Raw genomic sequence first — 25,718 nt, 5'->3', positions numbered from 1 at the left:
AGGCTGGATATAGCTCTGGGCAGCCTGATCTAGTTGAGGATGCTTCTGTTGACTGCAGAGGGGATTGGACTAGATGACCTTTAGAGGTCCCTTCAAACCCAGATCATTCTGTGATTCTGTGATATTTTGTTAAGAAAGCAAGGAGTTATCGTAGTTACAAGGAACCTGTGCTTAAGAATTCAACACTGAGGTACAACAGACCACAGAGATACCCACAGATGCATAAGCATATAAGCAGAAGCTGGGAGAATATCAAACAAGAGCAAACGTGGAAATATCACAGTAATGAGAAAAAAAAAATGGATTTCAGAGTTGAATACCTAAAGTTAAAATCCATTTGTTATTTTAATTACTTTTTAAGTGACAGAACTCTCTATATGATGTACTTTTTCATCTAGGCCAAATGTGCAAGTCTAGAACTAAAAATATGTTTCAAAATATATAATCTATTTCAAAGGCTTTCTCTATTTCTCTTATGCATCTCTTCACACATCTGATTTCCCTGGGTTGGTCTCTCAGAGTATGAGTCTGTGGGAGTGAGCCAGTTGAACTTCAGTTGTTGGCTCCACTGGTAGCAGGTTAAGACCCCAAACTGTCTGCAGCTGTGCTGGTATCTGTATCTTTTCTTTATGCCAAGGATTTGAGTACAAACAATAACTTCAAATGAAGGGCACTGCCTTTCAGATAGTAAATCCTGAAGAAGAACCACTAGCCCTGGGACAAAACAATCCTTTATTTTGACTTTGCAATTATGTAAATTAATTTAATAGATTTCTAACCTTTACAACTATAACATGTAAATTGCCACCTCCTTATAAACTGGATTACTTTACCTTCATTCCCTTAATTAAATAAGAAATAAATGGCACACGAAGGAATTATTTGCAGTGATGTCAGTTTATTTACATATACTTTGGTACTCTCTTTTTAGTACTTAGGTTAACCAGTCAAGTGGTCTCTTCATTAGAACAGGGGTAATGGTATTAAGCCAAGGGAGGGGAGGTTTAGATTGTATCATGGGAAGAAGTTCTTCAGTACAAGGGTGGTGAGACTCTGGAATAGGTTGCCCAGAGTGGTTGTGGATGCCCTCTCCCTGAAGGTGTTTAAGGCCTTTGGCAACCAAGTCTAGTTGAGAGGTGTCCCTACCCATAGCAGGAGGGCTGGATTAGATGATTTCTGATGTCCCTTCCAGCCTGAGACATTCTATGATTCTATGATTTATGCTTTTTTTTCCTGACATACAGTGCAAACCATCACACACAACAAGGCTTTCAATAGCTGCTAATCAAGCCAGGCCAAAAGTGAAGGCTAACTTTACAGCTGAAAGACTTTACAGGTATAGAGACTGTGGCAGACTACCATAGTAAAAAGTTAGTATAGATGAAGTTTATACAAGCAGATGAATGGGTTTGCCACAAGAGGTTATTCTAAACATTCATTGTTTCTGCTGTGCCAGGTCATATATATTAAGAGTAGCCAAGCATAGTTTTATGGGTGGAACTCCATCTACTCTTGGCAATTTTAGTAGCAGAGCTATTCCAGTTACACTTCATGACTCATCACATTCTTCCTGGCAAAAGTTTCTACTCCAGCCCCAGAACTGCTGCCAAGTGATTGTATGCTGTTTGTGCCGAAAAGAAATGAAACCACAGAAAAGCAAAAACTAAGTTCTCAAAGAAATGTCAAAATGAAGGTGAAAAAAATCTGAAAGTGTCCTACTTCAACAGAGATGGATGTAATTTATACTTTAAAGGATTGTGGAAGACTGAAATCTTATGGCAGTGAGAAATAGAATAAATAGAGGTTTACTGTGGTATAATTGGAGCAAAATAGAGGTGATCTTCAAAGAGTAACAACTACATTCATCATTGTACTCTCCTGCTCTTAGACTGTATATACTTCAAGCACTGAAGATAAGGAGATTTTAACTTACACACACAAAAGGCAAGGTAAACTACACATTTTATCAATAACTAGGACGTTTTGATAGCAGGAACAACAAGAACTCCCAAAGGCACTGCAGACAACACAAACATGCAAGTCATCTAGTAATTGTGATCCAGTCCACAAGACACACAAAGAAAACTTCTGTATATGGAACGTGAATTCAGAATCTCATGAGACCAGAAAGCTCTCAGTGTTTCAAAAAGAGATTAAATGTTAACTCCATTGGCCTCTTTTGTCTGAAATTCACTCTTTCTATGAAATTCAACCATGCACAAAGAGCCAGAATCAGGATTAAGGATCTCATAAACCCTATTTAATTTGTTAAAAAGGCTTCTGTGCAGAAATGAATTCCAGTCCCTGAGAAAAGTTTTACTATTAACAAAAGCATGGAGGGAAAAAAAAAAAACCAAACCAAACCAAAAAACCCAAACCCAACATTTAGAATTACTTTGAACACTCAATGCTCTAGAAAACTTTTTAAATTATTGGGAAAACTTTTCTTCTAGATGGAGAGGTATGTTCTTTAAAACATGCATTCAAACAGAATCTTACAATCTTCTACGAAATTTTAACTATTAAGCTCAATTTCTCTGTTGCTACACAGTGACAGCAGAAAGGGACTCAAAGTCAGCCAGCAGCTACCAAGTCTTCTGGGCAGGCTCAGCATTCACAGGGATTCTCCCTACAATCAGGGAAATGGTCTTCCACTGACAAGGAGTAGGAGGCAGAGAAATGCAAGATAGCAAATCTCTGTAATATTCTCTTTGTGTACCCTGTAGGAGGCCGAGTTCAACAGAGAGAAAGAATAAGAGACGGGACAAAAGAATGGGAGAAAGCAAGATGACTATGTATTCAGTTTCTGCTCTCTAGGCATAGTCTTACTTGGAGGTCTCACCATGAGTCCAAGCAGCATTTTCTGGTGATAAACCAGCTATTGTCTGGTTAAGTTACATCACTATTTAATGCATGACATAAATGGACTAAGCAGTGTGTTTGGTGAAGGCACAGCGAGTCCCTAGTGTGATATATGCTGGTGAACAGTAAAAAGAACAGTTTCTTCTGAGAAACTGCAATGCTGAAACTTTGTGCTGGCTGAAAGTTTATTTCAAAAGCATTAGAGCTCCTTGTTGTGGGTTGCCTTGACAAGAGGCATTTGCCTCTTGTCAAACTCAGAAGTGGCTTGCCATTCAGGCTCTAACAAGCTGCTGAGCTATCACTATTTGTGAGAGAGCGAGAGTCACTCATGTTGGCTGCTGTGCCAGTTCCAGGCAGGTCTAAGCTTCTTGTAAATCTGTGTGTGCTCTTTTAAAAAAAATTAAAAAGAGTCGTTTTTTTCTTGGTTTGGCTTGTTTTGGAGAGGGCAAGTTCCAGCATTATTATTTGGGTTTGAGCCACCCTAATGTTCAGTACGCCTGGGAGTCCAGGTTTGCAAATGCTGCAGGAAACAGTCCTTGGGAAATTTGGGCTCCAAGCTTCCCATCACTTACCTTAGGGAAAGAGAATATCCCAGGCAGGAAGGGTCTATTGTATAGAAAGGGCATTCATATAGTCCTGTACATCACTGAACTCTTGGAAGAGCTCAAGCTTCAAAGAAACTGCAAAGTATGCAGAGCAATAGCCAGACAACTGGCTTTCCACTTGGAAAGCAGCACACCAAATAACTCAGCAGTGAAAGCAGACAGCAGTAGGAGTGACTAGTGGAGGCTGCCACTTAAAATAAATTCGAGTTTCCAATATATTAATTCCTCTATTATCCCTAGTAAAATAGAAAACTCAGTAAAGGGGAGATGCCGTAGCCATCACAAGGCATAGTGATTCCACAAACCCAGTAAGAAGGCTATGGTACCTATGAAAATGAGCTGCCTTTATTTGTTACATAGAATCACAGAATCAAACAGGCTGGAAGAGACCTCCAAGATCATCCAGTCCAACCTAGCACCCAGCCCTAACCAATCAACTAGACCATGGCACTAAGTGCCTCATCCAGTCTCTTCTTGAAGACCCCCAGGGACGGTGCCTCCACCACCTCCCTGGGCAGCCCATTCCAATGGCAAATCACTCTCTCTGTGAAGAACTTCTTCCTAACATCCAGCCTATACCTCCCCTGGCACAACTTGAGACTGTGTCCCCTTGTTCTATTGCTGGTTACCTGGGAGAAGAGGCCACCCCCCACCTGGCTACAATGTCCCTTCAGGTAGTTGTAGACAGTAATAAGATCACCCCTGAGCCTCCTCTTCTCCAGGCTAAACAGGCCCAGCTCCCTCAACCTCTGACAGATGAGCTGGTGTAGGGAATGTTTTTTCAAAGTTTAGAGCTTTGAAAAAAATTGGCCTGTTTGGAAAACTTGTGCCTCTTGCCTGGAAGTCCACTTCTGAAATCTCAGGACACAGCATGACTTCACACTGGGTCTGGGACTTCCCTAAAAAATCATCACAAAAATCAAGACAACATATTCCAGCATCCACATTAGGAAAAACTTCTTCGCTGTCAGTCAGAAGCCACAATTTATCACCGAAATGCTTCATGTCGTTTAAGTAAAAAAAGCCAAAAATAAATTATTTGGTATTTTCTTCAGTTGCATACACTGTGTTCATTGTAATTATTTCGGTCTCCTGCGCTTCAGGAGCTTAGCTCCAAGGTTTCCTTCACGCCTTACGCCACTAGGTGGCGACGTCAGAAGCCAGAAACACGACCAAGAGCAGGGAACAGGGCAGCAGCCCGGCACGGCTAACTCCACCACGGCCTTTACTCAACAACATTCAACCCTGCAGAAACCTTGAGCCGTTTATTTATTTGAACGTGCTGACTTTAAATTTAAAGCAATTAAAAGAAATGTCAGCCCAGGGCTATAAATCCCTTAATGCAATATGATCCTTGGATTATAAGCATCCTAATCCTTGCAATATAAACCTTTTGGTGGGAATTCAACCCGCCACCTACAGAAACACCTGTTCATACCTCTTTGCCATATGAAATCCATAGCGACGTTATGCACGTGGGAAAAGAGCTGCCTTTCATTTCCAGGTATTTCCTCTCCTTGTGGTTTCATTATCACCCTATTTCAAAAGACATACATGAAGACATTTACAAGATTGTGTTAAAATGGGACAAAAAATGTCAGCAGAATGAGTTCTGAGGTAGCAGCAGTTTTCTACCACAGACCAGGCAAAGGAGAGCAAATTAAAGACAAGAACTTTGTCTTCGTTAGCACTGTCTTTACATCTGTATTGGCACTGAACTCAATCCAGCACCTTACTGAACAGGTGTTTTAAGCAAAAAAACAACAGAAACTCATTACTGTAGGTTAATATCTTACAGCAAAAGCAGTTCAACTTCCTTAATGAATGTATTGTCTTCTCCAGCTCCCAAACTCCTCCACTGCAATATTACCACATTCCCCTGTGTCTAAGACAACATTCAGGTTACCTACCAATATCCTAACCTTCATCTCTGGTGTTCCCCATAAAGGCCAGCCCCAGCTTAGAGTGCTGAGTGATTCAGTGCATGCTTCAAAGTGTATTACCAAACCCAGAACCTTGTAATGGCAGATCTCTCTTTGAGCCCTGTCACTAGTAAGATCTCTCTTTTGTCACTCGGCCTCTGATTTTCCAAGTGGGTATAGCATGAGTTGCACAGAACTAGAGCCCTCAGCACACTTCTGCTTCTGACCGAGAAGCCTGAGAAGCTGCTGGCACCACACCCCAAATATCGTTTTCCAAAGAAAGTGCTGATTTCTGTAAGAGGATTAGAGAAGGTAGCGGCTTCCCCAGACACCGACACCACCACAACATGCTTTCCTGGCCCGCATCGTTTGGGAGTTAAAGGCGGTTAAACTAGCGGGTCTGCTCCCAGAACAAGCGCGCTGGCAGCTCTGAAGAAGCTGCTTTGACGCAGTGAGCCTCAGGTCAAGCCGCTCCTAAGCAAGCGGTCACCAGCCCTAGTCACCCGCAGCCCTTTTGGGGAGCTGCCCACAGCCGAGCCAGCGCTCAGTACCACTGCCCGGCACCTACTGGATGAGGCGGGGAAGGGAGGCGAGCGCAGCGTGTAGCCCCCCTCCCGCGCCGGGGAGCTGCCCACAGCCGAGCCAGCGCTCAGTACCACTGCCCGGCACCTACTGGACGAGGCGGGGAAGGGAGGCGAGCGCAGCGTGTAGCCCCCCTCCCGCGCCGGGGAGCTGCCCACAGCCGAGCCAGCGCTCAGTACCACTGCCCGGCACCTACTGGATGAGGCGGGGAAGGGAGGCGAGCGCAGCCTGTAACCCTCTCCCGCGCCGGGGAGCTGCCCACAGCCGAGCCAGCGCTCAGTACCACTGCCCGGCACGTACTGGATGAGGCGGGGAAGGGAGGCGAGCGCAGCGTGTAACCCCCTTCCGCGCCGGGGAGCTGCCCACAGCCGAGCCAGCGCTCAGTACCACTGCCCGGCACGTACTGGATGAGGCGGGGAAGGGAGGCGAGCGCAGCGTGTAACCCCCTTCCGCGCCGGGGAGCTGCCGACAGCCGAGCCAGCGCTCAGTACCACTGCCCGGCACCTACTGGATGAGGCGGGGAAGGGAGGCGAGCGCAGCGTGTAACCCCCTTCCGCGCCGGGGAGCTGCCCACAGCCGAGCCAGCGCTCAGTACCACTGCCCGGCACCTACTGGATGAGGCGGGGAAGGGAGGCGAGCGCAGCGTGTAACCCCCTTCCGCGCCGGGGAGCTGCCCACAGCCGAGCCAGCGCTCAGTACCACTGCCCGGCACCTACTGGATGAGGCGGGGAAGGGAGGCGAGCGCAGCGTGTAACCCCCTTCCGCGCCGGGGAGCTGCCCACAGCCGAGCCAGCGCTCAGTACCACTGCCCGGCACCTACTGGATGAGGCGGGGAAGGGAGGCGAGCGCAGCGTGTAACCCCCTTCCGCGCCGGGGAGCTGCCCACAGCCGAGCCAGCGCTCAGTACCACTGCCCGGCACGTACTGGATGAGGCGGGGAAGGGAGGCGAGCGCAGCGTGTAACCCCCTTCCGCGCCGGGGAGCTGCCCACAGCCGAGCCAGCGCTCAGTACCACTGCCCGGCACCTACTGGATGAGGCGGGGAAGGGAGGCGAGCGCAGCGTGTAACCCCCTTCCGCGCCGGGGAGCTGCCCACAGCCGAGCCAGCGCTCAGTACCACTGCCCGGCACGTACTGGATGAGGCGGGGAAGGGAGGCGAGCGCAGCGTGTAACCCCCTTCCGCGCCGGGGAGCTGCCCACAGCCGAGCCAGCGCTCAGTACCACTGCCCGGCACGTACTGGATGAGGCGGGGAAGGGAGGCGAGCGCAGCGTGTAACCCCCTTCCGCGCCGGCAGCGGATTCGAACGCGCACTTCCGGCACTCCCGCCCTGCGCGCCAACCCGAGCGCCTAGGCGCGCCACGTGACACAGCGCTCCCCTCTCCCTGCGGCCTGCCTGCACTTCCGCAAACATCGCCGCGGCCAATGGCGGCGCCCGCAGCGCCGGGGCGGAGGTCTTTGCTCAGCGGCTGTGCGAGGAGGCGCGGGAGCGTTAACCGCAAAGCAACGGCTGCGGGTGGGTTGCTGAAGGTTGGGGCTTTTGTTTGTGTCATGGCCGCGGTGGTGAGCGGGAATACTGGCTCGGGCTCTGCAGGCAGCTGAGTGCGAGCCCTGTCGGGGCGCCTGTGTCGCGCTGGGCCCTTCTGCCAGGGGGCCAGGTGGGGGTAGGGCCGGTGGCCTGTCGGTCCTAAGCTTCCAGTGGTGGGGATTGTGGAATCAGAGGCTGAATTTAAGACCTGATTTTATTCAGTTCATTCGTGCTGGATGCGACCAGTTCTGCTCTCCTACAGTTTTTCAGTAAGGTGCATGCTCTTCAGAAGCTGCAGCTCATGCCTGGTGGTGTTTGATGCTGATTTCGGCATGTGTCTCCTAAGCCATGCATATGTAACAACGCGGGCATGCTCTTACGTTTTTTTCCTGAATGAGATCATGTGCTAAGTGTGCTTTGTTTTAACAATTTTTATTTTGATGTTTTGCTACAGCCTGACAATGGAGATAAAAGCAGTTGTCAGAAGATACGAGACAAGAAATAAGACAGCGGGAGCAGAAGTGTCGTCTTCCAAATCCCGAGTTGATTGGAGGCGTACCAAAAGGGAGCTCGTACTACTTGACAGCAATGACGAATCCTCAGATACTTCTGAGGAAGAAGAACCTACCACATCAGAAGATGAAGCAGACAAAAAAGATGAAACTGTTGTGAAGAATAACCTTTCAGATCAGGAAGAAAAAAGCCACGGTGGGGAAGTCACAGAAGATGGTGAGGATGAATGTATCATGCCTGGGAAACGTAAAAGGTTGAACTCCTGTGTCTTATATGACAGTGATGAAAGTGAGGGCAGTGATATACTTGTTCGAAAAGTTTTTGCTAAGCGTCACTGCATAATGGATGAAGATGACAGTTCTGTGGAGCAGCAACCTCTTAAAGCAGAAAACACTTCTACTAGTAGGAAACAGAACGTGTTTGCAAAATTGAAAGACCTTGCAAGACAAAGAGCAACTCAGAGATCCTGCAGCAGTGAAAATTGTGAGGTCTGGATTTTACCTTTGAAATTCATGTGGAGAAAATAATGTAGAGGAAGGTGAAGGCTAGTTATATAAATCACTGTTCTTATTTATCTCGATTTGAGCTTTAGTAATGACAAATGAGTAGTTCTGCCACATCTAACAGTTGATACATTAACTAGATAGCTGCCAAAGTATCTTAGAGATCTCAAGTTAGCTTAATTCCTACAACTTGACTGAAGAGAGGTACATGGAGATGGCTGATTTAAAGCTGTCTTCTAGTCAGGATGATGCATTGTTTTGAAACTTATCATTTCTTGTTAATTGAACAAATATTAGAAGGTCAAAAATCTTACCCATTATATGCAGTATTTTTTGAGTGCAAATAGTGAAAATTCTTGTGATTGAAATACTTCTTAAATTTTAATTAGGATTCTAATGACGAAGCAGAAGAGGAACCACTTTGTCACTTGCTCCACACACCAACAGAAAGTAGTGAAACTGACAGTGACAGCATGAAAGATTTTATAGTAGAGGAAGATGATGATGATGATGGCAACATAGAACATTCACAGAGCGAACACCAGACACAACAGAAGGAACTACTAAATACATCAAATAGCGAGTTGCTGGCTCACTATTTACCACAGTGTAAGATGTATAACTTTCTGGTAGTGCTATAATGAATATTAATGGACTGTAAGTAAAATACTATGTAATTGGATATGATATTTTAAAAGCAGATTCTTGAAAGACTTCAATTTATTGTGGAAGTCCTCTAATTTCCACAGAAAACTTTTGCAATCTCCCTGTACCTTATTGAGAGGACTATAAAATTTGGGGAGGAAGGAAGGGAAACTCTGTTGCTAGGATCTATTTTTTATAAGGTGGTCTGATTTAGGATGAAATAGGCTACCTGTGATACAGTCATTCCTGTCGAAACCTAAAAGCATTATTCATTTTGTGATACATGCTAAGAGTAGCCACGTTAATTCTGGCCAAATTTTGTTCTGGGCAGAGAGATAATTTTTTTTGCCATGAGATTTAGATTTTGTGATCTTGGTATTATTTTTAAAGTGTTTTTATTCCATAGTGCTGAGACTTGGGAGCACAAATCTGTAGGGGTCACTGAATCTGTTACGCAATTTCAGCTGAACAGCACTGAGAAAACTTTTCAAGCTGATTGTGAAAACTGTTATCTAGAGAGATTTGAAACAGAACTTTATGCTGGTTATCTTCTTAGATATTTTGTTCTTCAGACTAGACAGTTGGTGCTAGTGTAGAAGGTCATGAGCATTTGTGGTATTTCTTCCCCAGTAAAAATCTGACAAGAATTGTGTGTATTTGAAAGCAGAAAAAGGAAAATAAAAACCAAGACAAAGCAAAACAACCCAAACAAACTACAAAAATCCCATAAGCTTAGCCTTCTGGTTTGCAGTATTTCCTGCTATTATTCATAGAACAAATAATTTATTTAGTGTTTGTAGTTTTTTCTGTGGGTTCTCCTTGCTGAAAGGAAAAGTGACTGTAGGATGCTAGAATTCTTTAAGATCATGGAGATGAGAAACACTTTTTAAAGGCAAGATCTGGTGGGTACTGATATTTTACATTGGAATTATTTTAAAATGCATGTTTAAGTGATTTTGAAATTCTTGATTTACAACAATGTAAACAAAATTAGTTCTTTTTACAGTGCTTTTAATATTGATATAAATTGTTTATTTAGTAGCTTCTGGTTCTGTTGCTTTCTTCCCAGTACCTCGCTGCAGTCATTATGTGCACTTCCAAAGAATAGTAAGGGCTTTCCTCATAAATGCAATTGATGACACTTTTCTGAGCTCACTATATGGTAAGTGAATTATATTAAGTAATATAATAGTGTATTTGAAGTTATGCAAAAACATTTGTTCTAAGGAAAGATGTATCTCCTAATTAGAGTATGGGACTGAGATCTGTCCTTGGTTTTGCTGCTCTGTAGCGTTGTGAGTGGGAGGGGAAGGCAGTCTGTCTGAAACAGATGTCTGAAATGTGTTGTCTTAAATCTTTTAAACCTAGAAGACATTCTAAGATTTAGGGAGGTATTCCTCTGTTACTGATCAGTGAAATTAAGTTCAAAGTGGATCACTTTGTCCAAATGTTTTCTGCTTTGTAGGTTTTTCTGAGGGATTTGGTAGATATGGAATTACTCCGCCTCTCATTATTTTTGTTGGTTTCTTTTTTTTTAATTTTATGCTTTCAGATAAATTTCAACTGCAGGCAGTATTTGTCTTTTTATTGCTGGGGAGGTACTCTGGCATTTGGTCTAATGAGGTTGAGCAGCAACTTCAGTTGTAGTTTCAGAAGTACCAAAAGTAGGATTAATGAGAGGACTGTCAGTGTCAGGTTGTGGAAGGAGTCACCAAAGTGTCAAAAATTTTGGTGTCATCAGGAACTAAGAGGAAATGGGGAAACAGAATCAGACCACAGACTTCAGAATAAATTATTCTTGGAGCACTAAGTATCTTTCATCTGTAGCTGATAGTTCTTTCAGTGTTAGTTTTGTTTTGTTTTGTCAAGTGTAAACAAACTTCTGAAAAGTAGTAAGTAAACTTTGACAGTTTAGCGTACTTCTATTTTAAAATTTTTCTGCTCTGCAGACCTAACAACTTATGCCAGTGCTGGAAGTAGATCAGCTTTGCAAGTGGCTTGGAGGTTGTATTCTGTCTTTTTGAAGACCATTGCATAGTATGGGCATAGAGTAATATTACAAAGATACATATTTTTGTAACAGAATGGATTTTTCTGAGTTAATGGAATTGAATTTTATTTAGTGTGGCTTGAGCACCTACTTAACTATTAGAGTTCAGACTTGCTTTTTCTTGTGAAGGTTTTTTTCTATGGTCTAGCACAGCCACTTCAAGATTTTATTACATCTGACTTAATGTTTATGTGAAGTGTATATGAAATGTTTATGTGAAGTGTATATGGAAAACTAATTAATTATAATTATGGTGGCAACGATGATAATGGCAATTGAGTGGTTTCATATAGAAAACTAGGTCCTCAGTGACCCTCCTCAGTCATATTTCTTCGACAGCAGAATTACTAGAAGACTAGGGAAGATAGTTCAGTGGATTTACATGTCTGTATATGTGAAGTTCAATACAGTGTAAATTGCCTGCATCTATGAAAGTCTTTTTTAATTCTTGAAGTCCAGCACACATTTGAGTGTCATGTTTTAACCCCTGCTGGCAACTAAGCAGCACACAGTTGCTCGCTTGCTCCTCCCTGCTGTGGTGAGATGTTGAGTAGAATCAGGGGGAAAAAAACCTCATGGATTGAAGTAAGAACAGTTTAATAGTTAAAGTAAAATATAATAATAATACCAGTAATGAAAAGGGATATAACAAAAAGAAAAGTAAAATCCAAGAAAAGTGATGCACAGTGCAATTGCTCACCACCCACTAACTGATGCTCAGTCTGTCCCTGAGCAGTGATCAGACCCTCCCAGCATGATTTCTAGGGTATGGCATATCCCTTTGGCTAGTTTGAGTCAGCTGTCCTGGCCATGCTCTTTTCCAGCTTCTTGTGCACCTGGAATACCATGGGAAAATAAAAAAATCCTTGATGTAGGTTAAGTGCTACTCACCAACAACTGAAACATCAGCGTGTTATTCACAATATTCTTATACCAAATCTGAAACACAGCACCATACTAGCTACTGGGAAGAAAAATAACTTTATCCCAGCTGAAACCAGGACAAGGAGACAGTTGTGGAGTAATGATAATTTTACGCATCCTCATACTTATTTATTTTGCATGAGCATTTGGAAGCACTTACACTGCATCTGACTGTGCCAATAAAGTGTAAAGGTCTGTTTCTCTATGTTCTTCATAAGTGATGAAGAGAGTTGTCAAAATCTCTGCTGCAAAGCAGCTCAGAGCAGTCTTGTTTTCATGATTTGCAGCCTCCTCCTTTGTACATTATGAACACCTTATATAAACTGGACAACGTCATGGTAATTTTCCCCTCACCTCTTTCCATTCTTATAAATGGGATCAAATGAATGGCTGTCCATTTGGGCAGACAGCTTTTCACTTTAACCTTGATTGCAGAGTATTCATGCACCTCTTGTGATGCAGACTTTTAAAATAATTAAATATACCAGTTTATAAAAGATGTATGGATCACTTAGGGGTAACAACAGCAAATGCATTCAGCAATAATTTATTACAATCATTCACAGCTCTTAGTAAGCAGAGGCAGAATGTCCTTGGAAATTTTATTTGAAGAAACTTGTGCAACCTGGGGTGGCCAGCAAATTAATAATGATTTTCACTGAACAGATGGAACAAGACAAAAGAAGTACGCACAAGATATGTTGCTCTCACTTCATTATTTGGATGACCGCTTCATTCGGCCTCGTCTTGAGAACTTAATCTCTAGAAGTCGCTGGAAAGATCGATACAAGGTATGTAGCTTCTTCTTCAAATAGTGAAGTGGACTCCAAATCTTTTTTTTTAATACTATAATTCTTAGTAAAGCTACAGTAATTGCTATAATTGTGTATACTCTTCATAGTTATAAACGCATAAAGTATGTATAACCAGATAAACATTCAGGTAACAGAACAGAATCTGTCCTCAGTTACCTAAAGGCTTATGCTGGCAACTGTAGCAGATGGCTGAGAAACTTTCTGTCACTTGCTAAATGTTACAACCAATTTCTTCCACTCACAAAAAGATAAACCATAAACCTTATTCTACTTTAAAGAAGTCGATGTACAATTAGCTAGTTGTATGCAAATCACTAGAATAACATTAATGTGATAGATGTGGTGGTCTAATAATCATAGAATCCTAGAATCAACCAGGTTGGAAGAGACCTCCAAGATCATCCAGTCCAACCTAGCACCAAGCCCTATCCAGTCAACTAATCCATGGTACTAAGTGCCTTATCCAGTCTTTTCTTGAACACCTCCAGGGATGGTGACTCCACCACCTCCCTGGGCAGCCCAGTCCAATGGCAATCACTCTCTCTGGGAGGAACTTCCTCCTAACATCCAGCCTGTACTTCCCCCAGCACAACTTGAGACTGTGTCCCCTTGTTCTATGGGTGATTGCCTGGGAGAAGCCTAGGCAGTGGAAAGATACAGTGTATTTATTTGAAGCCCCCTCCAAAAGAGATGAGAGAAAATAAAATAACCAGGGTGGAGGAGCCATTCTTTAGATCTGAAGCCAAAAGAAAGAATTGATGAACTAAAACTGAATGAAATGTTGGAAAGTGATTGAGAAGCTTTATGTTTGCAACTGCAGTGAAAGTCTTAGTTTTGAACCTCTTGATTTCTTTTACACTAATTCTGTGCAAGTACAGAGTAGTCAGCAGCTTATTTGAGACATCTTTCAGTGGATGGAGATTCTTTAATCTGTTTTTCAGGAGCGTGTAGATTGTTACCCAGATGTTCGCATAGTCATGAAAAATTCAGAACTGGTGTCTTGTCAGGCCTGTGAGATGAATCGGTACTGCAAGTTTAATGTGCTGCTCTCTGGAAAGCTTTATAATAGCACAACACTGGAAGTGGATGACTTCATGTCAGATGACAAGCAGGTAACTTCAAACAGGCACCCTATATAATTATTCTTAAGCTCCGCTTAGTGCTACAGGAGGTCAGAGAAAACCTTTCAACACATCTAATATCTGTAATGCTAGAGTCAAGAGTTAAGCTGCTGTACTTTCATTTGTTGTGTTAATTTTTCTTAATATGAGGACTCTTATGCAATTTGGAGGATTATAGTCTTGTATTTAGCTAGAAATTACAAAGGAAGTTCCTGTGAAACTTAAATAGATGAACAGAGGTGTTTTCCTCTGCTTCCAACCCCCATCCTTCTTCATGTGTTGGGAAAGAGGTCATGAAAAATATTTCCTTCAAGAAAGTAAGTCTGATGTTTTTACATCAGCTTTGATTTTTCCTGCATCACAATGAGAGGTCTCCTTCCTATTTTTGCCACTTAATATTAGCACCTGATGCAGCACATGTACTTGCAGTGCGGTAAGCACTGATAAGTAGACTCAAGCATAAGCTGCACTTCATGACAAAAAAGATAAAATGGCTCTAAGACATACATTAGGGTTTCTTGATAACTCTTGCCCTCAAGTCAAGATTGACATGTGCCTCAGTTTTTGTTCTGCTTCAAGTCTCTACAGTCTGAGTCTCATCTGGGTCAAGAAGGAAATTCTAAGTACATAGCATTCTACACATCCTGCTCAGAATGCATGTATTTTGTGGTGCATGGGGAGCCAGTCTGAAACTCTGTTAAAAAGGCTGACAGCACACTTGAAGGTTGACATACTAACCAAAGTTCTAATGTGAGCACTCAACCAGTTATTTTTAAAGTAGCTTTTTGTTTTGTCAGAGAACAGTTAGTGAAAGATTGAAAATCCTAAAGTGGATGCATATCCTAAAGGAAGGAAAAATAGTAAAGAAATTGCATGAGTGAGTGAAGCTCTGAACATGCCTGGCATTCCTGATTTTCACCAAGTACCTGAGAAATACTACAACAATCCTGAATAGATCTGATCTCCTTCTGCCAGGAGTCTGAGGTTAAATCAAGAACAGCATTTGCCTCAGATTTACACGTATTTTAAGTGTCAGAATACCTTTTCACTGAAACTGGACCACTTGAAATCCCTTTACTTTTGTGTGCACCTATAATGCCCTTAAGGCTTTCTCAGCAGGACTCTTGCATTGGTTATATTTTAGAAAGTAATTATAAAAGTAACTTTATGTATAACGGACAACAACCTCCACTGAATGATTGTGTCTTCTGTTTTGTTGAAGACATTTGACGCTGAGTCACTAGGGTCACTAATTTTATGCCTACTATACCTCTGTCTGTTGGAGTGTCCATGCACACTTCAGCAGTTCTTGTTTGCTCTAGGTCAGAGCACCAAGTGAAATAATGCTACTGTCACTGATAGCTGAAGTACAGCTTAGTCAGAATTTACTGCATCTTCCTTCAGAATTTTTCACAGTTGCTGTTTCCCTTGTAGCTATTTACCCAGGACAGATTATCTTGACATCTCACTTGCATTAACACTTAAAATTACTTTTGAGATTTGTTCTTTACTACTTCAGAATATTTTATTACAGCCTTTTTCTTACTGCATTGTCAGAACTAGAAAAAAAATTAATTTAGGTAGTCTTGCATCTTTTTCTCAGTTATCTCTACTGGGACATTTTGGATTAAATTACTTTTTTCTTACTGCATTGTCAGAACTAATTGTCCAAACTAGACAAAAATTCAATTTAAGTAGTCTTGCATCTTTTTCTCAGTTGTCTCTACTAGGACATTTTGGATTAAATTATATTTCTGGAAGGAAATCTTTCATATTGTTACATTCATTTTAGATGACTAAGGCAGTAGATTTTGTTATATTTTACAGCTGAGACATTTGAAGCCATTGACTCTTAGGAACCTGATTTTTCATACTTAGGGATCTTCCATTCAAATGTATGGGTTGTTATACTTAGGTGTGCATAACCCCTTCTTAAATAAGATAATTAATGATCTGTTATGATAAACTCAAAGCAAACAATTTGTAAAGAGTAAAATATTGCTACAACTGTGTACCAGGCTGCTATCCAGGTTCTGCTTTTAGTCCCTTTTAGGAAGTGTAGAAAGTACTTTCTTTTTCGTGAATATACAAAACTTTCTGAGCACAGCTAAAGTTCCTCAAAGTATGTGCTGAAAACAAAAAAGTACCAAAGCAAGTTGTATCTATGGTAGATTTTGAAAGGCAGAATAGTAGGATTTCTTACATAAAACCAAGGTGAAACCATCATCAAACTAGAAGTACACCTTAGCACACCTTACTGAAGCTCAAGCCTGTGGTGCTTGGATCTTTGCAAATAGAATATTCCAGCTTAGAGATTTGAGGAGTGTCAGTGTGATTGTCATTACGTCATCATATTGGGCTCTGCATGTCAGGTAGAATCTAGCAAAATCTGTGCCTTTAGTTTTTCTTCAGTAGATCACAGTGCCTTTGAGTAACAGTTGTTAAGACTTTGTTTTGATAAGACTGCCTGTGCATGAGATAGTCAAGAGGTCTAGGCATTTCCAGCAAGGCTTTTCCCCTAGTTTATTGCTGCAAAACAGTAAGTCCTTGGCAGTCGTACGAGCACTGATAACTTCAGTCCATCAGCACCCGTATGGGTCTCTAAATGTAGATCAGTAATTTAAAAGTCTTCAGTTTTTCATGAGAATTGTGTGCCTTACCTAACAAGAAATAATAAGTGAGCTAGCACAATAACCTAATCTTTCTTTCAGCTTCCAACCTAACTGTGGAGATAGCAGTAGCAGTTATTTCACTGCTGTCCAAACGTCCTACAAAAAGCATTGGCTACTTTTAACTTCAGAAAAAGCTTGAAATATCTTACTGCATATCAAACTAACTTGCCAGTGCATTTTTGTCCTCCTCACAGAAGAAAATGAAAGTTTTTACCCTGTGTACCCCAGCATCTGGTGAGGTGCCTGCCATGTACATACGCAGTATAACTCAGGGGCTGTAGAACATACCCAGGAGAGGTGGGTTTTGAGTACTTTCCAGTAAGTTTTGATAGTGCCTTTGCAGTGCAACATTCCTGTTATTCTGGTGACCTATAATTTATTGCACTAAAGGTACAGTTTTCAACTAGTCTTTGAAACTCTTCTGGCAGTGCATCGATCAACTTTTCCTGCCAATTGAGATAAAAAAAGGAAGAAGGGAAGGAAAAAAGGCACACAGAGCTACATAAAACTGGCGTTTTGAGGACCTGATTGACTGAAAGAGAAGGCAATTCATCACTGGCAGGTCAGGTTGAATGAAAGCACAGAGTTGGACTGTTTTCTGAAGTTTTATTTGAAATTACCTGGGAGAGGTAGATATGGAGAAAACAAAACCAGACCTCCAACTCTCTTCTTCTGCATAAAACTTTCATTTTCTCTCATCTCTGAAGTATTCTGCTTCACCAGTAGAAAGAGAAGAGAAACAGCTGTTTGGTTTTGCTTAGGCTTGCAGCGACTGTCTCTGAGTAGCTGCCAATTCTCATTCCTCTGTGGTCAGGGGAATCAAACGATTCAGAGACATAGGTGTCCCCCACACTTCTGTGCTCCTCTGTTGCCTGGATTATAAACTCTTTTCTACTCAGGCACAATGTTCTACTTCCATTTATTATCATGCTTAGAGGAGACGGATTCAGTCATTACATGTTGTGCTATTGTCAGGCTATGTTCCTGCATTCCATACAAAGTGATTTAACACAACTTTGGCTGATATGGCCAGCTTGAGCAGATAAGTTAATCCTTAGAACAGAGTCACTGAGACCTGTGAGAGGAAAAAATTAGAAGCAGTACAGTACTGAGATTCTTTCCAAAGCTGCATTGTGAAATAACATTGTATTTTTACATAACCATTCTTGCTTTAAAAGCACAGTACACGATGATATTATATGGTACTTAACTGTCTGCTGTGCCATTTTTCCAATGTAGAAATGCTTTACACCTTGCACATAAGGCAGCTATGAAACTCATTGCCACAAGATATTTTGAATGTGAGAAGTGTTAGTGGGTCCCAAAAGAGATTAGACAGGTTCTTAGGGAACCTTCTTCCACACTCTGGAACATGACATTTGGGATGATACAGACTCTTAGGTGCTGACTGATGGAAGCTGTGATCGTTCTGGTGTTCATCTTGCCTCTTACACTAACTTCCTAATTATCTCCTGCTAGCTATTGTCAGGGAAAGAACCGAGCCATAAGTTTGATGTAATATGGTATCTCCTATGTTACATCACATAATGTTCCCGATGCAAAACCTTATTTCTCAGGGTACTGGAAAAGTTATGAAATGCTTTGTGAAACACCACAGCTCAGTTCTTGATTGTTTCAATACTTAAAATGATACTTCTGGGAATTTGAATGCATTTTTTTGTAGGCCTTGTCCTTCAGAAGAACCTGTAGCACTGAACACAAACCTTAGCTTTTCAGTTTCGGGTAGAAAAGAAAATGGAGTTGTATGTAGGTACATGTACATGGTCAGTAGAGAGTTGCAATGTAGTAATGGGATTGATTTTTTTTTTTATCTCAAGATGTTTAAAATTTCAGTTCAAAACTAGCCTATTGTAGGTCAGATAAAAAATTCTTTTGAGTTCATGTGTCTATTTTGCTTTGAGCTTTTGTTAGCTGAGCTGTGTTAAGGGCTGGGCTGGCCACTAAACAAATGACAGTCTCTACCAGCCTCTCTCCCTTCCCAGTGGAAAGATAAAGGGAATAAGGGACACTTCCAGATTGAAAAACTAAAACAGCTTCAATGGGAAAAAACAAGAATAAAAATCAAATATATAAACAAAGTCACCACTGAACCCACCTACCTCATAGCAGTTAGCCACCATCACTACAGATTCTGTGACAGAAGCCCCAGACTGAACTCAGCAGCAGGTGGGAACCAGATTCAGAAACGGTATTCTGGAACTGGATTCAGGAGCTTATGGATAGGGATCAAAGGCAGAATGACTAGAGCCCTCCTGGGATTCTGGCCATTGAAGATGAGGAAGTGAAGAAGAAAAAATAAGCCTAACCTTCAGCTTTCTATGGAAAATGGTTTATATGGAATAGAATTCCTTGTTGATCAATTTAGGGTCACCTGAACTGTCTCATTCTCTCTGTAGGTGTGACCTTTTATTCTGCACACTCACATAGTACACAAGATTTAGCAGTGACCTTGGTCTGCATACCAACCCTTGATACTAGCTAAAAGCATTGAGTGTTATCACTACTGGAAGCAGACAGTGTCTGTGAAAACATGCCATTAACTGCAGAAAGTGCAGTGACTAAGGAGAGACTGAGCTGAAAAGTAAACTCACCGAACATGATTTGTTCTAAGTCAAGCCAGCACAAGCTGCTGGTTAATAAATTTAAGGAATTAAGTATATTCCTATATTTTAATAAAATATATATTTCATTCATATAATCTTTATAATGACAGTAACAGAAAAGCACATTTACCAGTAGATACTGCTAGTGCTAGGTTGTACAAGTAGGTCACTTTGGGAAACTGTTGCTCACAGTTACTGAGACGCTTGATGATGCATTAGGAAAAGCTTCCTGAAAATGCAGGTTAAAAGCACTTACTAAAACTTAATCTTCTCATAATTTAAAAGAGCATTCCATTTACTACCAGTGACAGCCATAAACGGTATCATTGTTGTGGCTCAGAAGAGATTCTTCTGCAACACAGAACACTTCTGGCTTTTTGATACATGTGTGTAGTCTGAAATAGCAACACAATTGCAGCTTCTCTTACTGATGCAAAGAAATTTGACTTTTAGCTGTTAACCTGCTTGTTACTCACAAAGGTGTGACCTTCTTCAAGTGTGACCAGGGGAGTTGGACTAGGTGATGTTCAGAGGTCCCTTTCAACACCTACCATTCTGTGATGGGTCTTCTTTTTAGTAAAACTAAATCAATTTCTCCTGCATGTATCAGGAGCTGAACTTCTTTACTCCTATGTTTGTTATATTGCAGTTTATTGTAGAAAACCTGGCCTTTGAAAATGAGCCAGATGTGTATTTCTTACCTGATAAGCTTTGTCTCCATGGGCTGGAGACAAAGCCAATCCATTGGTGTACCTGTGGGTTCCTCTTCTGATCTTTGTCATATGTACTTCAGCTACTTCTCTTGTAGAAAAGGAACAAAACTTGTCTCTTGTGAAACACAGAATGTCCTTCAATCAAGATGAAATGTGACTTTCTCCCTCCCTACAGCTTCAAATTCACATACTCTTAGCAAAGATTTAGTATTGCCAAAGATTATTGCAAGCTATATATTATCTAGTGCTTTCTGCTAAACACTTTCACTGCTTAAAATCTGAGTTCATGATGAGTGCAAATATTTGCTGTACATCATGTTAATGCTGATAGATGATAATGAATCTATTGTAATCCATGCTCTGATTATATATTTACCAATTGTTGATCTATAAATACTGCTGTAAATAAACCTCTTTAAATATGACAGCTCTGTCTTTTCTGCATGGAAATTGTAGACCTTGCAGTAAGTGGAAGATAGAGGCTTTGATTTCTACAGCACTGTTGCCTAGCTATACCACCCAGATAGTTGCAGAGTAGCATTTGGACTATATGAAGCCTTGGGTTTATATTTTGATTTTATGAAATCAAATGTCTTTACATACTTATTAAATATGGGTTTCTAGGCATGTGTCTGTTTGTATTCATATCCATTTCTGGAAGCAATATTTAATATTAGTCAGCCTACAAAATACTAGAACTGATATTTCACGTCTCTAGGAATTACTACTTATTAAGCAAAAGCAATCATAATTTCTTTTCCTCTGCTTTCACAATATGATGATTGTCTAAAAATGTCAGTGATTTGTTGTAACAGAGTTTCACCAGTTGTAGAACAAGCTTGGTTTTACGTGCTTGTGTTTGCAAGGAAGCATTACTGATAAGCTGCCATTGCACCTGGCTGCCTGCTGGCTCAAAAATTGTTCTTTGGTGACTATGAAAACTATGTGGTCCTGCACAGAATTTATGCATGTAGTGTCATTCTGTTTACTTCATTACTAAAAAACCTCTTCCTAGACTCACTAACCAAATAAACTGACTTAAATGTTCTTTGTATTGTCACAGTTCTACCAGAGAGAATGATTTGTTCATTTTGGCCTAGATTCTGAAGGTTGGCAAAGTGTGTGCAGATCGTACAAGAGTTTATCATAATTTGAAGCACTTCAAATACAAGTTGTATATGGATTGCAGCTCCATTGCTGAGGTGGATGGTGTTGTGGATGAACCAGTCAAAGACACAGTCGATCGGCTTTTCAGCCAATTGGAAGACAGTGGGTGGATTCAGAAGGTATGACAGTTATTTGAGGTATCCATTTCCATAATGTCTGACCATAAAATGCCTGATTTAATTAATCAGCTCTGAATTACTGGGCTTCTATAATATAACTGGGATTAACCATTCGTCCACCTCTGTTGGCTCAGTCTCTCAAACAGTGCTTTGCTTCTGTGTTCACACAGAGCTTGAGTCAACATTTGACACGAAGTTTTTTGACAGCTGTGTAATCTCTGAGCTGTGGTGGGCAGGCTCTAGTTTCACGTGAAAGCAGCAACACAACAAACTAAAGCTGTAACTTGGAAAGATTGGAAACCCCTACATGAGACACAGCAAGATTATTTTATTCTTCTCTTTACACTGAAGTACTCTGAATTATTCAGAAACACTTCATAAACAATTTTAAGACCACTTCCACAAATGTATTTAGCAAGCTTTCAGATATCATTGCTTCTGAATCATTACAGACATTAACAAGAATGTATTGAAGAAAAAAGGAAAAAAAAACCCAGCCTTTATGTAATTCATGCACTAAACATTGATAAAATAATACAGGCTTTATTTTATTTGCAGAGATATGGTGATCTTGAAGACTTCATGAGTGATGCAGACAATTTCCAAGAAGAGAAAATGGATTAAGTAGTCATGTGAAAGACATATAAAATTCGAATGACCTGCTTTGTCTACATGCACTTTGTTTGCTTAATCTTTGTGTTTCTTTTTAGGCTATGTTAAATTCATAAGCCTTTAAACTACTGTTTGAGAGTGTGTTGTACTTTTTTTTTTTTTGTTGTCTGTGTCAATAATAACCTAAAATTTTACCCAATTAGCCCTTCCAGTCTCACTTGCATAGGTCACTTTAAGTTTCCTTCTGTTCAGAAAAATAACATCAATATCTGTTTATCTGTGAGATAAACTTCCACTTATTTATATTGAGTTGCTTCATAGGGAAAGTAGGAGATGTGGACACCTTTTGCAGTAGGTATTTTTTGAGAGGTTCTTGTTGTACAACAACATGTAGCTTTCATCTTACCGTACTTGTTGCTGATTATGTGCAAGTAAGTCCAACCTTTTAGAATGATAAATAAGCAGCACCAAATGCAATGATCTACCTTCCCTCTGGGGAACCGGTATAGACTGTTGCAAGACAGCAGAGGAAATGCTTTACAGTCCTAGCTGCATTTGCAGCACAATAGTCATTCCTCTCTTAGTGGGTGATGAGTCACAGTAGAGGCATCATAGAGACTTCAGCTTAGCTACCTAAATGAACATGTTGATCCACAATACTGTCTCTGATAAGCAGCTGGGGCAATTTACTGATATATTAAACATCAAATTGAGTTGTGCAGACATAATGGCCACAACTTGCAGTAACTCTAAAATGGATTAATGTGGTCAGGCAAGACAAGCAAGAATTCTTCCAGTGTAATTTAACACAGATTAGGAGTTACTTTACTCTTGTTCAGCTTACCTGAATTGAAGCCCAAATCAGAGTTTGTGGGGGGGGGCAGGGGAGTGAATTTTGAGGAGTTAAAAGGGTTAAGTACTGCCTCTCCATTCTGAATATTTGGATATGAGCCAGCAATGTGCACTTGCAGCCCAAAGACCCCCTTGTTTCCTGATCTACTTTAAAAAAAGCATGGCTGGCAATTTGAAGGCGGTGATTCTATTCTTCTAGTCTTGTGAGATGGCAGGTGGAGTACTGTGCCCAGCTCTGGAGTCCTCAGTATAGGAAAGACACAAGCCTATTGGAGCCAGTACAGAGGAAAGCTACAAAAATAATCAGGGGGCTGGAACACCTCTGCTATGAAGAAAGGCTGAGAGAGTTGGAATTATTCAGCCTGGAGAAGAGAAAACTGAGGACACTTCATTGTGGTCTTTCAGTACTTAAAGGGAGCCTGTAAAAAAAATTGTGACACTTTTTTACAAGGGCATGATAGGACAAGAAGTAATAGCTTTAAACTGAAAGAGGGTAGTGTAGATGGATGTAAGTAAGGAAATTTTTATGATGAGGGTGGTGAGACACTAGCATAGGTTGCCTAGAAAAGTTGTGAGTGCCCCATCTTTGGAAGTGCTTACGGTCAGTTGGGCAGGGCTTAGAGCAACATGATCTAGTGGAAGGCAGACCTGGCCATGATGGTTTTCAAAAGTCCCTTCCAACACAAACCAGTCTATGATTCTGTCCCTGCACTTGGTGCTGCATATGAAATTAATTAGATGTAGCCTAAGATAAGGTACAGGGTGCAAGGTTTTGAATCTAGTTAGGAACTGTTTCTGCATCCTGCTGTATGCACATACTCTTTATCATTCTTCAGTGGCTGAGCAACTTAATGGAAAGGAAGATGTTAACACTCTAGATTCTTTTAAAAAGCTGCTTTCCAGAAGCAAAACTAACATAACCTAATTTCTCTCTCTTTGTCCATAAGAAATGCCCACATTCATTATGCCACTCTACTGGGAACAGACAGGCTGACTGGCTGGACAGCTGCTGCCAGGTGTATCACTTAATGGTGAACATCTGTTGGCTTTTTTCCTGAGGGACAGCATCTTAGATTTGTGAATCAGTTGCAGCATTCATTGTAAGAAATGAACTGCTTTTTTAAGACACTGAAATTGAGCAATGATTTAGATGCTGTTAGAGTAAGCTAATATCAGCAGTTCTCTCTTGTACCACATACAGACAGAAGATTTATAAACCAACATGAAAAATCCAACTAAACAGATTGAGGCTTTCTCTCAGGTAAACTTACACTGAAAATATTCTTTCTATACCTTAACTATTACTTTTATCAATTCTCAGAATATTTACATATTTATACCTCTTTTTCTAGTTACTAAGGCTGAAGGAAATATATTCTTTTTCTTCTTCATCCCTGTTCTGACAATATAGGTGGGAACACATTCATCAACCTGAAAGTACTCAGGAATTCATCTCATATATCCCCTTGAGAGAAAAAAAAAAGCCTCTTGATGCCCCAGCTCTTTCTGTTAGCAAAATCTCTGTGCACATTTGTTGGCTTCTCAAGAAATGTAAAACAACTCTTAGGTGCAGAGTAACTTTATTCTTACAGAGGAAAACCATTCTGAATTAGTTTTGTACAACATAATGCCTTGTTGGAGCCTTTCTGACTGGTCTTAATTTCTGCTACCTTCTGGATTCTGAAAACAAGGTAAACTGTTTTTTTTTGAGGGGGGTGAGGTTTTTTTTTTAGTTTATCTATCAAGGTGAATTATTTTCTCACTTTGCTGCATCATAACTGTTTGCTACCAAGATAAAAATAAGTTTGGGAAAATTTGGATTGCTGATTACTGGTAGTATTGCACAAATACATTTTGATTGAAAATTAAAAGTGATAAAGTGTTCCAGTGATTAGGTTTTGGTTAGGCTTGCTTGGGTTTCATTTTTTTATATCTCCCAGATCATGTTTCTCAACTTCTCGTCATTCACCAGAGAAGTATGAGCTATCTACTTTCATAGAATCAACCAGATTGGAAGAAACCTCCAAGATCATCCAGTCCAACCTATCACCCAGCCCTATCCAGTCAACCAGACCATGGCACTAAGTGCCTCATCCAGGCTTTGCTTAAACACCCCTAGGGACGGTGACCACAACCTCCCTGGGCAGCCCATTCCAGTGGCAAATCACTCTCTGGCAAGAACTTCCTCCTAACATCCAGCCTATACTTACCCCGGCACAGCTTGAGACTGTGTCCCCTTGTTCTTTTGCTGGTTGCCTGGGAGAAGACACCAACCCCACCTGGCTACAGCCTTCCTTCAGGTAGTTGTAGACAGCAATGAGGTCATCCCTGAGCCTCCTCCAGGCTGCACACCCTCAGCCTCTCCTCACCGGGCTGTGCTCCAGGCCTCTCACCAGCTTTGTCGCCCTTCTCAGGACATGGTCCAGTACCTCAACATCTTTCTTGAACTGCAAGGCCCAGAACTGGACACAGTACTCAAGGTGTGGCCTGAGCAGTGCTGAGTACAGGAGCAGAATAACCTCCCTTGTCCTGCTGGCTGCCCCCTCCTCACTCCCAACCTCACTCACTCACTCTGTTTATGCAGACAGACTTAAGGAAGGGCCTGGAGGAGGCTCAGGGGTGACCTCATTGCTGTCTACAACTACCTGAAGGGACATTGTAGCCAGGTGTGGGGTGGCCTCTTCTCCCAGGCAACCAGCAATAGAATAAGGGGACACAGTTTCAAGTTGTGCTGGGGGAAAGTATAGTCTGGATGTTAGGAAAAGTTCTTGCCAGAGAGAGTGATTGGCATTGGGATGGGCTGCCCAGGGAGGTGGTGGAGTCACGGTCCTTGCTTGATTCTATGATTCTGTATGTGGATCAATTGGGATGGTAACTTTGCTAACAGTAGATA

The 25,718-nt window shown here is 41.4% G+C and overlaps 1 protein-coding gene across 4 annotated transcripts; it reads left to right on the top strand.

The window, feature by feature from the left end:
- The first annotated feature begins 7,257 nt into the window (after window positions 1-7,257).
- CCDC82 (coiled-coil domain containing 82) lies at window positions 7,258-24,716 on the top strand. Of its 4 annotated transcripts, none has more exons than XM_064170342.1 (8): window positions 7,258-7,483; window positions 7,950-8,496; window positions 8,901-9,120; window positions 10,226-10,318; window positions 12,797-12,921; window positions 13,887-14,057; window positions 21,176-21,361; window positions 21,920-24,716. In XM_064170342.1, exons 2-8 carry the CDS (start codon window positions 7,957-7,959, stop codon window positions 21,983-21,985), a joined length of 1,401 nt encoding a protein of 466 aa, XP_064026412.1. In that variant the 5' UTR covers window positions 7,258-7,483; window positions 7,950-7,956; the 3' UTR covers window positions 21,986-24,716. The 4 variants fall into 4 exon arrangements, with proteins under 4 accessions (XP_064026412.1, XP_064026421.1, XP_064026403.1 ...); XM_064170351.1 differs by having other exon boundaries at window positions 7,258-7,497; XM_064170333.1 differs by lacking the exon at window positions 7,258-7,483 and adding an exon at window positions 7,717-7,769.
- The last annotated feature ends 1,002 nt before the right edge of the window (window positions 24,717-25,718 follow it).

The sequence above is a fragment of the Pogoniulus pusillus genome, chromosome 3 (genome assembly GCF_015220805.1).
Source record: "Pogoniulus pusillus isolate bPogPus1 chromosome 3, bPogPus1.pri, whole genome shotgun sequence".
In the NCBI taxonomy this organism is placed as follows: Eukaryota; Metazoa; Chordata; class Aves; order Piciformes; family Lybiidae; genus Pogoniulus; species Pogoniulus pusillus.
Note: the sequence above shows the minus strand (reverse complement) of the source record. Positions and strands in the feature narration are given on the sequence as shown.